Source organism: Brachionichthys hirsutus, chromosome 3 (genome assembly GCF_040956055.1).
Source record: "Brachionichthys hirsutus isolate HB-005 chromosome 3, CSIRO-AGI_Bhir_v1, whole genome shotgun sequence".
NCBI lineage: Eukaryota > Metazoa > Chordata > Actinopteri > Lophiiformes > Brachionichthyidae > Brachionichthys > Brachionichthys hirsutus.
The window spans coordinates 3,705,526-3,721,771 of record NC_090899.1 but is presented as its reverse complement, the minus strand read 5'-3'; the positions used below and the strand labels follow the sequence as shown (position 1 = coordinate 3,721,771).

Sequence of the window (16,246 nt, the reverse complement as noted above, 5' to 3'; positions counted from 1 at the left end):
AGGATCAGATCTCGAGATGCAGAGGAGTTCGAGTTCAGTTGAGCGGCGAGTGAGAGCTGTTTCAAGGAAGATTTAAGGTTTACGATTGGGTATATACACGCAGCTTTTTCCTTTTCTTTTCTTTTTGCCAGTGAACAAAGCTGTATTCATTTCTTGCAATGAGGAATTATAGTTCAAAATGTGATCAACTGTACGAGCAAATCTTTGACCATGTTGCTAAACCTGTTAATGTAGTCAACATTATCAATGCTGCCCTTAATTCAGCACATTTTACACCAGTCCTTCAGGCTGAGCTGAACTCTTACCAAGGTTATTCTATAGATTACTTAAGGTATAAATTACTACTTAATTTTTTTTACACAACAAGTTTTTGGTTCAATTAAGCTCCTGTGCTCACATTTCAAAGGCAAAGTTTAACATCATTGATCATTGTTCCTTTGCCTGGAGCTTTTCTAGCAGCACTAGCAGAAAATGTGGCTAAGGTGGCAGCTTTTGCCCTTAATTAGGTAAGAAAATCTCTGTTGCGTTTTCCTCCCCTGAAGCTCTCGATGAACTCCGCCTTTGTTATAATATTGGTTGCAATGAGAATTTGTCGTATAACTGCAGAAAACAGCAGAATGCCACGGCTGTACGCTAATGAGGAGCTGGAACTTAGCTCTGTTCTCATCATAAGGGTTAATAGCGGATTATGCAGGGAGTTATGAACTGTGCTTTTAAAACAGTGAACGCAGCTGTACTGCTCGGGCAGAGGAAAAACACCAGCTCCTAAATTAACTGGTGGGTTTATCTGACTTTCTAATGTGGAACAGCTTCAAAGGCATATTCGGGACATTTGCAAAATGAAAAATGTAAAGTGCAAGGGTTGGTGAGACATTGCTAATGCATTTAAAAACCTGGCTTCGGATGTCACTGGCGGGCAAATGCATCGATCAAGTGTTTCTGCAGAGATGCGTGCGTGCACATACAAACCTCGTGTGCCATTGAAGAAGAGGGTTTGCCGGCGGGGATTTTGGATGACTACGATTGATCCATCGTAGTTCTGCAGGCGGCAGGAGATCTGGGCCGTACCTCCCTCCAAAACCGTCACATTCTCCGCCTGCACAGCCTGACAACGGGCTGAAGGAGAGAAAGGCCAAGGTTAATATTCTGAAATGGAAGGTGTCAGGACAAAAAGAGAGGATAGAAGAGGAGACAGTGAAAATAAGTAGCTACGGGAAGACAAAGGGGTTTTAAATTTGCACCTGACTTGAGATAAACTTTCTACTTAAAGGTACTAATTGCACATCCTTCATTTACTGACTGTTCATTACATTGAAAAAAACAAAGGGGGAAATGGATGAAAGGCAAAGAGACTGAAAGATGGAGGTGGGAATGACGAGAAGAAAAAAACAAGATGTTCATTATAAACGACAGGGATGCTAATAATTAGCTTATTCATCGCTTTTTGTGCACAAGGACATGCGCCCGTATGAAAAAGGCCGGTTCCTTCTGGCTGGTCCACCAGAATGCATCAGCTCACGCATTTGAATCACTAATGCCTCATTTAATCTCTAAGTGGCTGTTGCTCTGGAACGTAGTCACAAACAAGCACAAGCGCATGAAGTGAGGGAGCCACCTGTGCGTAATAGTCTAAAGTGCAGCCTTGTGCTCGGAGTCTGCGATCAACTGGGAGCCAAAGAGCTGGCTGAAGCAGCGAGACGATGCCGACAGCCTCGAATGCACTTTCCTGTAACTCATTCCGAAAGCCACTTCTCATCCAGGTGCAAGCTAAAGCAGAAAGATCCCCCACCCCCCCATTATCCTGATATTACGGCTCCGATTGTGGGCATTTGCAAGCACCCTGCGTACGCTCACTCACAAGCGAAGATGCTTACGTACAAACAGGAATGAGAAACCTTTGCATTATTTCACAAACCGACTCGTCTCTTCCGTCTGACATATTTCCAGTGAAGGGGCCGCTTTGATGTCGCTGCCAGCCCAAGAGTCAGTATAATGGCGAGGTTGATCACGTTCTGATTGGTGCCCTTCGGCGTTTTTGGGACGACCCGAGCCGAGTCATACCTCGCAGTGAACAGAACGGACAATGAACTCCGCCGTTTGGATTCAAATGATTTATGCACAATTAGCCACGAAGCTCCAGCCAGGAGTAGACTGCGGTTGCCTCGAGGAGAAGACCAGCTTGCTGGCCAAGCCAATAGAATTGATCAGCGCTCTCTCTGGTAAACGATGGCTGTGGGGCGGATTCGGAGAGCGAATCGACATCAATGTCGAAGCGTAATGATGGATCCGGCAGTAAAGTGGGCCGATCAAGATGGTAGCTCCACAGGCCTATATAACTTCACTGCAGGATCCTCTGGCAGAGCTTCTGTGAAACACCTTTAGAGGGAAGAAACTGATGTTAGACAAACAGATGGCGACCGCCACACCAGGAGGCGCTGACTCGGCTGATCTGAGTGAAAACATCTATGCAGGCCAAGCCTGCCATAACTTTCAGCGTCCAAGTGTGCGTGTTGGAGCACACGTGCACAGGAGGAGAACACGTCCACCGTAGCGGGCGCTGCCAGGGGTTAACACATTCCAATTAAGTGTCTTTGACATCATCCTGCTACTGACAACTTCATCCAAATGTAATTCTCTGCTGGATTTTAATCTATTTTAATGAAACACTCACCACCTTCATATTCTTCACATTGGAGGGGAAGAGAGAGACACAATGGATTTTGAACCGAGGATAAAAAAAAAAGAAAAAAATAAACCCAAGAGGGAATAAAGGCTGAGAGAACTCGAAGACTCGTTGAAACAAAGAGTTTTTCTTTTCTTTTTTGGACAATTACCACTAATTGTAGTCATTATTGTTCCAATCCGCTGCATCAATATTGTGATTCATGTCGGGGCCATCGGGGTCTGCTGCCATCATCTTGATTATTTTTCTAATGGCTGTTATTACTCATCACTATGGCAACCAGCCTAGACTGCCATTGTTTTAAACAGTGGTAATTGTAATAGTGCTCCTGTGCATACTGACAAAGGCCGTGTGCGATTAGTGACCCCTCAGAAACGACAGAGCAAAAAGGGCTTCCAGAAAGACAGCGACAAAGAAAACGGTCAAACGTTTTTGCTCCCGGGGGGGTGGGGGGAGGCCGTGGAAACTAATTAGCTGTCCGTTTGAACACCCACTTCTCCTGACAGCTGTCACCTCTTGAAAGGAAATTAGATACGGCGCTATGGCAGCAAAGCAGAAGCAAAACTGGCAAAATAAAATAAATAAGCGTCAACTCCAAATGCGAGCAGAGCGGCTTGCATCCGCTGCCGCCTGCTGGGCGACACCACCCGGGAACACCTGCTGGATTCTGGTGGGTGATCAATCCGGGCGGGGAGAACAGAGGATGAGACGGCGGGGGGGAGTGAGGGAACCAACCAAATGACAGCGGGGAGTTCGGAAGTGATGGTTTGGGTATAATAATACAGCTGGCAGGGGCTGGACAAAATATACGACATGACGCATAGTCTGCCACCCACGCTCATAACACAGCTGGGCCCTGCACTTCAGGTTGACTGTGGGCTTGTACAGGCTTTGCATCAGGACCAGAGTCAGAGGGAGGCAACTGTGACAGTGGTACTAATCTGACCCCATTACAGGCCCATAATAATAATAATAAAAAAAAGAAAAACGCACAGGGACATCATATTAAGGCAAAAATGCTGAAGAGCAATCGATGCCGTGGCAAGAATCCACGGATAAAATACATTAAGTGGGGAAGAGGAACAAAAACAAAAATCAATTCCTTCCCCAACCAAGCGGGGGCAGTATTTCACAGCAGTGAATTGATGCTTCCCATCACTTGAAATACAGGGGGGGTAGAGATAGAGATCCGGGAAGGGCCATCATTTCAAAATACATAAACAAATAAATAAATAATAGGCGTGCAAATTCATAAGACAAGGCTGTTCGGGGGCCCCCTCTTAATGGCCCCGCAATGGGGCTGAGTTATAAGCTGCAGGCGGCAGGGGATAAAGGGACAGAGGGAAGGGAATGAAGGGAGGTGTGGCGAAAGAAAAAGAGGGGGATTTGGGAGGCAGCCAGGTGGACTACTGGCTCACCCTTGGTCACAATAAATTCTAGAAACTGCCTCACTGGCGCGGGGTTAGCCGGCTGAATTACCGCCTTGCTGTGCCTCTCTCTCTCTCTCTCTCTCTCTCTCTCTCTCTCTCCATTTCACTCTCAACTTATTTCTCTCTCTTCATGTCCAAGTGAGTGAAGAAAGGTAAAGACAGGAGGGGTAAAAAAAAAAAAAAAAAAAAAGCAGTGGAAGAGATGAGCTGTCTCCATTTGCCCCCCCCCCCCCCCCCCCCACGCATCTCCTGAAGCAGCGCCAGTCACCATCTCCCCATCTTCCCATTGGATGGGGGCCAAGTGCTTGTGTTTTCCTGTTTTCCTTACATGCTGGCCACGCATTTACAAGGGTGTCGACGCGGCGGACTACAATGCATCGCCCCTCATGTTATTACTGCTTTATTTAAAACAATAACCGGAGCTCATAGTTTCCACTCTTCTGGGGTCGACCGTTGGCAGCTTCTCCATCTCTTCCCATCTGGATGTATATCCCCCCCCCCCCCCATCATCCCACGAGTCTGCGAGGCGAGCCGGTTTCCATGGTATTTATGCAAACTAAGTTTGCAATGTTTGTGCGACCGTGTGTATGTATGTATGCGTACGCGTATGTGGTCCAGGTTAATCACAGAGTTTTGCGGGGTGCCAAATCCATGAAATAGCTGACTTTGAGGTTCTCCTCCATACATCCCTCTGCAGACTCACAAGTCCTCCCCCATTCCCGCTCACTCCTTTCTCTTTCCAGTGTAAAATTATCACTCCATCTCTCCCAGGAAGCCAAAACACTGCCAACCACATCCAGCGCAAATAAAAAGAAAGATGCTCCCTCTATTAATAATACATAATCCATTATGTTTCTCCTGTTGTCCATTTCTTCTACCTTCTTCACCACTAAATATTCCACAACTCATAATTGTCTCGTCCTGCTGCCTGATCCAATTCTCACTTTCTTTCTACTCCACTTTTAACCTGCAGTCTCTCCATCCTTTTCCTCCCCACATTCTCCATTCAACAGTTCATTCTCATTTCTTCTCATCTTCCTCCTCCTCTCCCTTATCTTTCATCACTCTAAAGATCTCTCCTCTCCTCTCTCCTCTTAGCTGCCGACTCTTAACTTCTGTCCTCCTTGTCCTTTCTTCATGCTGCTCCCTCCCCTCTCTCCTTTCTTCATGCACCCCCCCCCTTGCAATAGCTTCCGTCCAAGCTGCATGAGGCTTTCCCTTTGCAATCTCTCTCTCTCTCATTCTTTTCCTTTTTGTGACTCAGTGGGAATCTTTTCCTGCCTCCCTGCTGGTTCCATCTCCACACGCTCTTTTGCTGAACGTGATTTGTTCTGCAGCTCAAGTCTGCTGCATAATCACGTTGTTTTTATAGTGTGCCGGTAGAGTGGGAGAAAAGGAAAGACAGAGAGAAAACAGAGGTGGGAATGGGACAAGAGGATAAGACAAATAAGAAGGAAAGTGAATAGATCCGTTTTTCCTCCCTCTTTCATCTTCTTCACTACACGTTTGCCGGTCATATAGTTCAGCCTTCATTCCACTTCCACATTTTTTTCTGTCTGTTCTAAATTGTTCTCTCTCTCTCCTTGGCAAGAACTTGAGACCATTGCTTTTCCAACTTCTCCACCGTCTGCTGGAGTTCTGCGAGCCCTGCGTTAGTGATCAACATGATATTTTCTTTCATTAGACACTTTGACTATTCATATATTTCACACCCTGACACAACGCCTCAATCCTTGATCTTCAAATCCTCTATCATCACCTCCGCTCCTTTCAAATTTACCTCCTGCCATTCTTTTTTCTGTTCCTGCCGCTCCACTTTCGACCTTCATGCCTCATGTCTCTCCAGGCCTCCGGTGAATACCCCTCGCCTCTCATCCCTCTCCAACCCCTCTTCGTTCCTCTTCCACCACATTGCATCCCTCTCTTCTTGTCCACCCATCCCATTACTCTCAGTTCTTTACCCTTCACAAACCTCCATTTAAAGCTGGTTAGCTCTATCAGCTGTGCAGCGTTTTATAGCTGGCGTCTGTCACAGTCCCAACAACCCAGCCACAATGGTTGCCAAACACAGGCCAACGGCTTAGAGGAAATTTACAGGGGGGTTTACGCGACAGCTACCACACCAGAGATTCACCACAGCCAAAAGCACTCGTCTTAACACCCCTTCAAAAGCCGCCTTTTTCTTTGGCGTGTATCCGTGAGGGCGACGCCGTTCAATGGCCGCGTGGGACAAAGGGAATGTATGGGAGTGTGCATGCAATTAAACCGCTGCCAGTGTGACATAGCGTACAAGAGAGTATAAGTCTGCGCGGAGTCATGGCCCGACACAAAACCACCCTACTGGCACGTAACCATAGCGACTGCCAAGACACAAACTCATTCTTTCTCTGTTGCATCGCTGCCCCCATTGCCACTCTCACTATACCACAAAAAATATCATATAGAAGAAAAAAAAACCCCCGTCATCACAACACTTGTTTGCCAAATCAGCAGCGAGACAAGAATAGTTGCCATAATAATAATAATGACAGTAATAATGAAAGGAGGTATTCCTTGTCTGTGTGCCCTCATTGACTATGGCAATAAACTGATTCTGCTTCATAGCACCTCCCGCTGATCCTGTTTGACTTAATAGATTACTTCTCTGTCTTGTTTTCAGTCAAGCTCATGACTCTTGGCTTCAAATCCCGACCTCATGCAGCTCTTTTCTGAGGCCTTGTCTCTTGTTTTTATCGTTATACCACTTCTTGCGCAAGCACACACACACACAGTGGCAGTGTTGTTCTCCATCTCTGTCTCACTGCGTTTCCCTCCCTCCCTCCCTCCCTCGCATACAGTATAGTTTCTCTCTGCCAATGTTCTTCTTTCCTTCTGTCTGTCTGTCGGTTGCTCCACAAAATAAGGTCTTTCTCTCTCACAGCACGCCCTCTCATTCTTTTTCTATTCGACAACCTCTCTATTTGGCCAGCCATATCTCTCCGACTCTGGGGTCCAACTTTCTTTTATTAGGCTCTTCAGAGGAAAGCCAAGACACTCTCTTCCATCTCTCCGTTTTAATTTGTGACCATTTCCCTTAAAACATTTCCATCTGTCTGGCCACTCTCTTCCTCCATCGAGTCGCTCACTCTCCATACTTCTCACCTCTTGGGCATACACTCCTGCCTCCATATTCTCTGTAGCCCTTATCCTTAATTACCAACTCTAACTGAATTACCAGCATTTTGAACAATTAATCTGAAGCTCTCATTTCACCATCCTTTAGCAGACTATTCCTCCCTTGGCCATGTGCTTGGCGCTGCACTGAATATATAGCAATTTACACCAATTAGTATCACACTCAGAATTATGTGGTCATTTAATATAACACAGGAATCAAAATGCATCCATTAGGGGTAGACCAGAAATACACTCAAATCAAAAGAACAAGGGCCTTTTGAATCGCCGCTAGATTGTCACATCTGGACTATAACATTGATGATTTACTTGACTACTTGACTCACTCGCTTTTTTGGATCACCCTGTAGAACCGATGTAGTGTGTGCTTCTGTTTGGTTCTGCATGTGAGTGCCGATGCATAGAGACTTACGGGTGATGCAGACCAGGACCAGGACCAGGACCAGGACCAGAGAGAAGGGGGCAGGGCGGAGGCGGTAGAGGACAGAGCTGTGGACAGGCCTCATTGCGTATTTGGAAGCTCTCTGGGTGTATATGTGCGAACGGGCGAGTGACTTTGAGTGTGTAGACGTGCACGCTTGATCAATGGCGTCTCTGTGACCCTGCTTGTACCGCTACAAACAAACTAGTCTATACACGCACAAACACACACCGATTTGTTCTCTACTGCAATGCCGCAGGCACGTGTGCACAATAACCGCCAAGCTTTACTTCACTGCAGTTGTTGTTCGAGGAGAATGCTTAAAAAAAGGACTCTTATGTGTAATACTGCATTTACAAAACAAGCAAAGAAACTACTTCAGCTGCCTAGTCAGGCAGAGCAAGATAGCAGCCAGGCCGGGCTAGCGCGGACAGACGTTTTGCGAGACCTCAGACGAGCAACTTTCGACACTATGAGCAACACTATTCCACGATGTCAACAGAGGTGCCCAAATGGCAACAGAAAAGTTTTACTTTAGCAAAGTTTTAATTTAGCACCCTGGGCTGCTTAGAAAGAAACTTGTGTTGTTTTAAATCTATTCAGGGTTGAAATGCTGCCGCTACAACGACGTACAAGCAGCTCAGTGCCATCTATGAAAAGCAACAGAACACAGCCAGGCCAGCTCCTTTCTGTCAGTTCAATAAACCAGGAAAACCAATACAAAAAAAGGGACCAAACTGACCTACTTTACTGCGTTATTTACCAGGAAGTGCATTTAGACATGGCAGCTACGCAATTAACCAAACAAGGGACAACTTAATTAGCACCTCTGCAAGTCAGTGTCAAAGTCACTGTGAGCGCCAATCAGCTACGCCATTAACCACAACAGCAGACCGCTTGTCTTCTGTAGGTCAAACCACCCTGCTCCAACGAATGGAGCACATCAATAATACGATACTCCAATCAAACACAGGCTGGGGAAACTCTCCTCCGGAGCAAGTCAAGTTAATTCCACCTCGCTGACATTGACTGAATGCTAACTTTTGAAAAAGATCCACCTACATGGTCGCCTCTGAGCTGTCCCGCTTTTCTCAACCAACAAATCAACAGGTCGCAGTCAACTCTTCTCTGAGCTGCAGCCAATCCTGGCCAGGCCTCTGGAGGGGTTGGAGACACGATCTTACAACTCATCTGGAGATAGCGAAGGTTAAATAAAATCCATTGAGCTTGAGTGCTGCTCTCTAAAAGGTGGAATGAAAGCACTTGCCCTGTTCAGAACAACAAATGAGGGATTGCGCAAACTGCAGTCAGACACTTTTGTTTCAGATATTACACTTTTTGATGTGGGATATTTTACCCCGGAGACTTAAGGCATACTTCTTGCAAGGCATCTAGCTGCTATTATTATCGCTTGAGTGCAAGAGCTCTTAAGATGCACGTATATCACGTCTACCCTGATGTCTAAATGATGGGTAAATGGCATTTTACATGGTAATGTCTTCCTCCGCAGAATAATCACAGGCTATCAGATGCTGTAATCGCACAGTGCCGCTCATCCAGCATGCTCCACTGGGTGCAGTCGGTGTTACGTGCTAATCTGAATACCTATTGTGAGCAAGGCCCGGTCAGACTTCTACTGATCGGCAGGACCGTGCATCATTTGGTCTGTGTAATCGCGCGAGTTTAATGCGTGTGTCTCTGGGTAAGTGTGTGTGTGTCTCTGCAGAACAGAGACAAAGCCTGACGAGCTGTAACGCGCACTTCGCTAAGCCCTATCTGATGGACTAAAATGTGGGAATCATCCTTAGATCCTTAGCTGGAAGCGGATCATCGTCAATGTTCCCTACTGCGTCGACCTCACCGGTCTGCTGGCTGTTGAAACCTTCTCTGTCTTGGTGTGTACAAATAATTCAGGCCTGGAGCCTGGCGGCCGCCTAACAGAAGCAAAATCTATTCACAATTGATCTCCTCAAATTGTGTGTCGTTCCTCCGTCCTTTCTCCCTGCATTTCCTGCCGCCGGTCTGTAGAAGCTGGTTAGTTCCCACCAAGCGGTCCTGCTTTCGCTTCACTTCCTTCCTCTTGATCTCTCAAAGCTGATAAAAATCCCAATGCCGAGTCGTTGTCGATTTCTCCCATCTGTCTATCCGTTTTCCGTCCGCCGCTTGTTTATATAACCCCGGTTACCCTCCTCTTCCTCAGAATGTGTGTGTGTGTGTCAGTGTGGGATCAGCATCTGCATATTTTACATACTATTTTGTGAAGGTTAGAGCTGAGTGTGTGTGGATGGAAGCAGTGACAATGGTGGCTTTTCAGGTCAACAAACAGTGGCGGGGTGTGTGTGTGTGTGTGTGAATGTGCTTTTCTGTCCAGTGTGGACTGAAGCAGAGTGTACATTTGGCCCTTTCACCATCCAATACCCATTAATTTGCCCCATGCAGACACACACAGTGGATCACAGTGTCTCTTTATGCTAAATGGCCAGTTTTATAGCTGCAGCGCTGCAACTGTGTGTGTTTCTGTGCAGTATTTGTAGAATTTGAAGCAGATGTGTATAAAAGAAAGAAATAAACACCACTATGACTGACTCGTGAATTATGCTGATGCGAACTCTATAAAAAGATGCGGGAGAAATCATTGCTAACAGCTAGTCCAACCTGACATCATATTTTGCATGAACACATCATGCATAATGCAGCTTCTTTGTTCATCCTCATTGCCAATTTGGTGCTATCGGCAATAAAATTGGCGATACAAAGCCAACGGTGGATGTTAGTTCACAGCATATTTGGCGTTCATTGTCCCATAAGATGCAAGAGGAAACACAGCTTTGCTTTTAGAACGGCACCTCTACTCGTTCTTAATCATCTTATTTAGTATTTTGCAATAGACCGGATAGGATTCCTAAATCATTGAACATGTTAACTGGCATGTCTGACCATAACTTCATTATTGTTGTCAGGAAACTAACAAATAAAAGATTTAATCCATCAATAAAAAAACATGAATCATTCGGTATTCCTAAAAATAAAATGGAGACATTAACAAATGCTATTCTACATACTGAATGGGATGACATGTTGCAGGGGATAGACCTGGAAGAAGACAGCAATGCTTTCTCAAAAAGCTTAGAGAACACTATTATAAACCATACTTGTAAATTGAGGCATAGAAATAGGAAAAATAACGTCCCTTGGATAAATGCAGATATCTTAAAAATTATGAAAGAAAGGGACAGGGCCTTAAAAAAGTCAATCAGAACTAAACTTAGCCATGACAGACATCTTTTTGTAATGATGAGGAACAAAGTGATCAATAATATTAGACAAGCAAAGGCAGATTATTTCATAACTATAATCAAAAAAGCAAGAGGTAATAGTAAAATTGTCTGGAAACATTTGAAATATTTAACAGGAAATCACAATAAAGTAAAGGAATTGGTTGAACTTGAAATAAATGGAAAAATCATAAATAGTCCGTCTGAAATTACAGAGGTTCTCAACCATTACTTTGTTGACTCTGTGTCCACAATTGCTCAATGTTTTCCTGTTGGCAAAACAAATATCAGTACACTAAGCACAAATGAACCAGCATTCAGTATAAGAAATGTTAGTGAAATGGAGGTTAGGAGAATTATTCAATCGTTAAATACGTCAAGAGCAAAAGATGTCCTTGGTTTGGACACAGTTATGCTCAAAGAGCTCAGTTCATCAATGCTTTATCCATTAACCAAAATTATTAACCTTTCAATCTCCCAGGGAAAATTCCCAAGTGTTTGGAAAAAGGCAGTTGTGACTCCTATATTTAAAGGTGGAAATCCTCTGCTGCCTAGCAACTATAGGCCTATTAGTATAATCCCGACACTGTCAAAGGTGGTAGAGAAATTGGTAGCAGAACAAATAACTTGCTATCTGAATACTGGCCCGTTTTCTCTGCATCCAATGCAATTTGGCTTTAGGGCCAAACACTCGACTGAAACGGCAAACTGTTTTTTCATTGAAAGGATCAAATCTTTAATGGATAAAAGTGGTGTTGTCGGAGCAATATTTCTTGACCTGAAAAAGGCGTTTGATACTGTCAATCACAGAATCCTCCTGTCTAAACTGTCTACCTTTAATTTTTCACTGCGCACACTTGGATGGTTAGAATCATATCTATTACACCGTTCTCAGTGTGTTCAACTACAAAACCATCAATCAGCTGTTCTAGGTCAGTCTACTGGTGTTCCGCAAGGTTCTGTCCTGGGACCATTGCTGTTCTCTTTATATGTTAATGATTTACCTTCTGTTTGTCCTGACATCGACTTACAAATGTATGCTGACGATACTGTTATCTATGTTTTTGGTAGCAGTACTACACAAGTTGCTGAAGAACTCACTGACATCATGGTTCATGTAACAACTTGGCTGAAGCAGTGCTGTTTGCAATTAAATCTGTCAAAAACGGTCTGCATGTTTTTCTCAAAGACAAAGTGCTCTGGTGCTGACCCAGATGTCTTTGTTTTGGGGGAAAGGCTGCAGATTGTTTCCGAATACAAGTACCTTGGAGTCCTTATAGATTCACAACTTAATTTCAAAAAACAGGTTAAAAAGGTCTGTAATAGAGTTAAATTCAGTCTCTCAAACTTTAGATTCACTCGGGATTACATGTCGACAGGGGCGTCGTTGATGTATATGCATTCAATGATTCTTTCGCATATCACTTACTGCTTAACAACCTGGTCGCAGGCCAGTACCACTACTCTAATACCTCTGCAGTCTCTGTACAAACAAACGCTTAAAATACTGGACAAAAAACCAGCACATTTTCATCACTGCCCAATATTAAATAAATACAAATTGTTAAACTGGGAAAATTTGATTAAATATATAAATTCATGTCTGATGTACAAAATTATTAATGGTTTAACATCTCCTCCGCTCGGACAGTTTGTGGATGTAAGAACTGCCACACATCGAGTTTCTAGAGGTGCTGCAAGAGGGGACTGCGTTATCCCACTCAGGAAAAGCAAATTTGGTCAATCTGCCTTTTCCTTTAAAGCTGCACATGAGTGGAATTCTATCCCAGTTATCGTCAGAAATCTTGAGAGCTGTAATGCATTTAAATTTCACCTTAAGGAATGGCTCATTAGCACACAGTTGTGTCGTCACTGAGAGAAACTGCTGTTTAATTTGTTGTTTTTTACTGTCACCTGTTTTTATGATTTTAGTTGCTTTATAAAATTTTAGTTAATAGACATTAAGTTTTACTGTTACTTGAAATTGTTTTAGTTGATATAGTTTTTATTTATGTGGTTATTTTATATCTGTATTTTTATTAATTTTATTTCATATGTATATATATTTTGGGGCCATGGAATTTCTGTCCAGGGACAACAGATGAAAAATAGCCTTTTGGCTAATTCTGGCACATTGACAGAAGTGTTTATTAATGTGCGCTGTCCCTGTTAAATAAACGAATCATTCATTCATTCAAACTGCGAGATCTCATTTGCCAAAAGCGGTATTTATCTCTATGCATTAAATTTGAATAATTCCACTCCCCATTATCAAGTCAAATGAAGTCACATTTATTTAGCAAGTGCTTTTACCATAATAGGGTCACCACAGAATGTTTTATGGCTCAACAAAGGACGTAATTAAAGACAAAAAGAAAAACAGATTGCAAACATTGCACTGCTGGCAAGTGAGCAATGTGTTTGCATTTCTGTGCACTTCTGCCTTTACAAAGTCCCTGTGTGGGCAGCCCCCTGATGGGTGTGTTTGTTTTTGTCACAGAGTGCGGAAGGAAGGGAAGTAATGGTAAATCGCGTCCCCTATCCTCCCATTTCCCCCCTCCCTCTCTTGTCTCTCTTATCCAACTCAAACTTTTAATGGGCTTCATTGGTGCCACCATGGAATAAGTGTTGCCAAAGCACTTAAGGGGCTTAAGTCAGCGGCGTGCTGAAAATATTAAGCGCTCAAACAGCCTTACAAGGATCCCTGTCGGCTTCAGTATGCTATGGAGGTCGTGCCAGCATTTAATACCAATAGTTAAGAGCTCTGACAAGGAGGAGGAAAAAAATGTATGTACCACAACTAGGTATAGATGGAGAGATGGAGGCAGGTGGGAAGGATGGAAAGAGGCTGTAGAAGCATAAAGGAGGAGACGAGGGAGAGCCAAAGGGGTGGCGTGAATGAAAAGGGGGCAAAAATAACTGTCTGTCTGGCCTTCCATAGGAGAGGAGGAGGAGGTATAGAGGAGGAGAGAAGGAATCAGGCCAAGGTGTGGGAGGTAGGGGTTGATGGGGAAGCTGTGAAGTAGCAGCAGAGGGCTAATACAGCGATTCTATCAGGAGGCTTATCCAAGATTAAATTTCTCTTTGTCCTTAAGGCGCTTCTTGGTAAGCGAAAGTGTCGAATTTATTTCTTACGTCTCGCTTAAGGTGGTGCAATCGAGTGGGTTCGGAGAATATATCGGTACGTAAGCGTGAGTGTGATGTTGGAGGAACATGTATATGCGTCTGCGCAGGCGTGGGCGTGACCCTCGAGGGCAAAGTGTGAAGGAGGGCATGCGTTCCTAAAAGGAAAAGATAAATCAAGCAAACATCTACCCCAGTGAGCCTCAAAGTATTCCTGAGGCAGCATTGATCTGAATTGTGAGAAATGGCTGGAATGGCCAAATTCCATATGAGCCTTGATTCAAACACCGAATGATGCTGCGTTTACAGAGGAGAAAGGCAAAATCGTGAAGTCACCTCAGGACATCTTTTTCAATGACGGCGATGTCTGAATCACAATGCCACATTTTAAAAGCAAATTCTATTCTAATTTAGAGCTATATTTTCCTCTGTCTGTCTACTGTTATTATTATAACCACCTTTACACAGATTGAACAGTCACAGTCAATGGCGCTTCAAAATTTGTTCCTCAATATCTCGGTTGATTATTGAGCAATGTTTATGGAATTTAACACAGTCATATAAGGTGGGGACCTCTATCGTACCATCGAATTTCATCTCTGTGTTTCGTTTTTACCTCATATCCCATAAATACCATTGTTCGATTTCACATGAAGTCCAGGTGGTGTCGGCTGTGCAGTTTAACAAAATGACTAAAAATGCATGTTGCTGATATTCCGTTTTCAATGCAGAAAGACACTATTTTAATAGCTACTATTTCAGCTTCAATAAAAGCATTACCAAGTTATAGTACGGTACATGGTATTAAAGGGTGATGAATGTGGAAATAACATTTGCAGTAAGCAGAAAAAAATGCAAAGAAACAAACTAATGTAATATTATCCTAGCTGACATATGCAGAAATATAAGTTCATTCAGTCCAATGTAGACACAAGAACAGATATTCAAAGAAATATATTGTGTATTCTGATTTAAAAAACAAAACAGCAAATTTTTCTTTTTTTACGACATTTGTTTGATAGAACTTCCAAAGTCTCAGCCTCCTATAAAGTTGAATGGCTCTCAGGAGAGCCTCATCTGAGCCGTCCTGGTTGAGTAAACACGTAAAGGAAAGGAAAACACATAAATCCGTGAAATTATTGTTTAAGATGGTGAAAACGTGAGGAAAAAATCTTGCCCCATGCCTGAGTGTGTTCACCTTCACGGCCGTCTGCTCTCCTATGTTGTTCTGATGTCTTGTTTGTCTGGCTGAGGTGTTGTTAGCTAGCCTAGAGGCAAGCGCTCGCTAATACAAGTGGCTTTGCTTTAATCTGTAATTTAAAATAATGGCACAGAATCTATGTGGAGATGTGGCTCACGTTACTTCCTGCTCCTGGGCTGAACTAATCAATATGAGCCAATCATTTGGGTGCATTTCGATTGAAAACATCTGTATTTCTTCACGCAATTTAGGATTAGAAAGCTTTGATTCTCGTTATTCTACACCGTCTGTTGACAGTGGAGTCTGACAAATAAATAAAAGTCGATATGGCTCGGATCATGACAGACTTAAAAGAATACAAAACAGATGTCAGTCTTTACTGGCTGTGTGAAATTGCATGGTTTGGCTGTGAATGCATGAACAGGCAATGTTTCATATGCACCCCCCCCCCCCCCCCATACACACACACACTTTGTCTCACCTTTCTATGTGTGTCTGGAGATTCATCATCCATCCTGACAGACAACAGACCTGGCAAGGCCTTCCCACAGGGTGGAGGGAAAACATGGAGGCACTGTGGTGGCCATTGTGAAAAATCCTATTATTAGCCTCATCCCATTAGGATGCATCAACTGTGCAATTTAAGTTTATTCATCTCAAGGCTGGCAAAGTACTAAACATGCATTTTTTATAACAAACAATGCAAGTGGCAGAATGAACGATCTGAAGAAGGGGAATGCGACTGATTGTATTTTCACTGCAGCCTCTGTAGCAGCAAAAAAACTCTTTCTACGGTTAGTTCTTTGTGTTTAACCTACTCAAACAGACATTTAGCACCCTTCTCATATACATATGGTTTAATCCTAAAAAACTACGACTATGTCTCGGGGGGCCATTATCATACGGTGAGCCCGCTTTGCAATTTGTCTCCATCGCAAA

General features: G+C 43.7%; 1 protein-coding gene across 1 annotated transcript in view; it reads right to left on the bottom strand.

The window, feature by feature from the left end:
• Positions 1–7,793, bottom strand: part of cadm4 (cell adhesion molecule 4) — a 28,192-nt gene extending 20,399 nt beyond the window's left edge. The window contains exons 1-2 of the mRNA XM_068759294.1: positions 7,700–7,793; positions 970–1,116 (exon numbers count right to left, since the gene is read on the bottom strand). Of these exons, the coding sequence (XP_068615395.1) occupies positions 970–1,116; positions 7,700–7,793 (241 nt within the window). The remainder of the gene's footprint in view (positions 1–969; positions 1,117–7,699) is intronic.
• Positions 7,794–16,246: the final 8,453 nt, after the last annotated feature.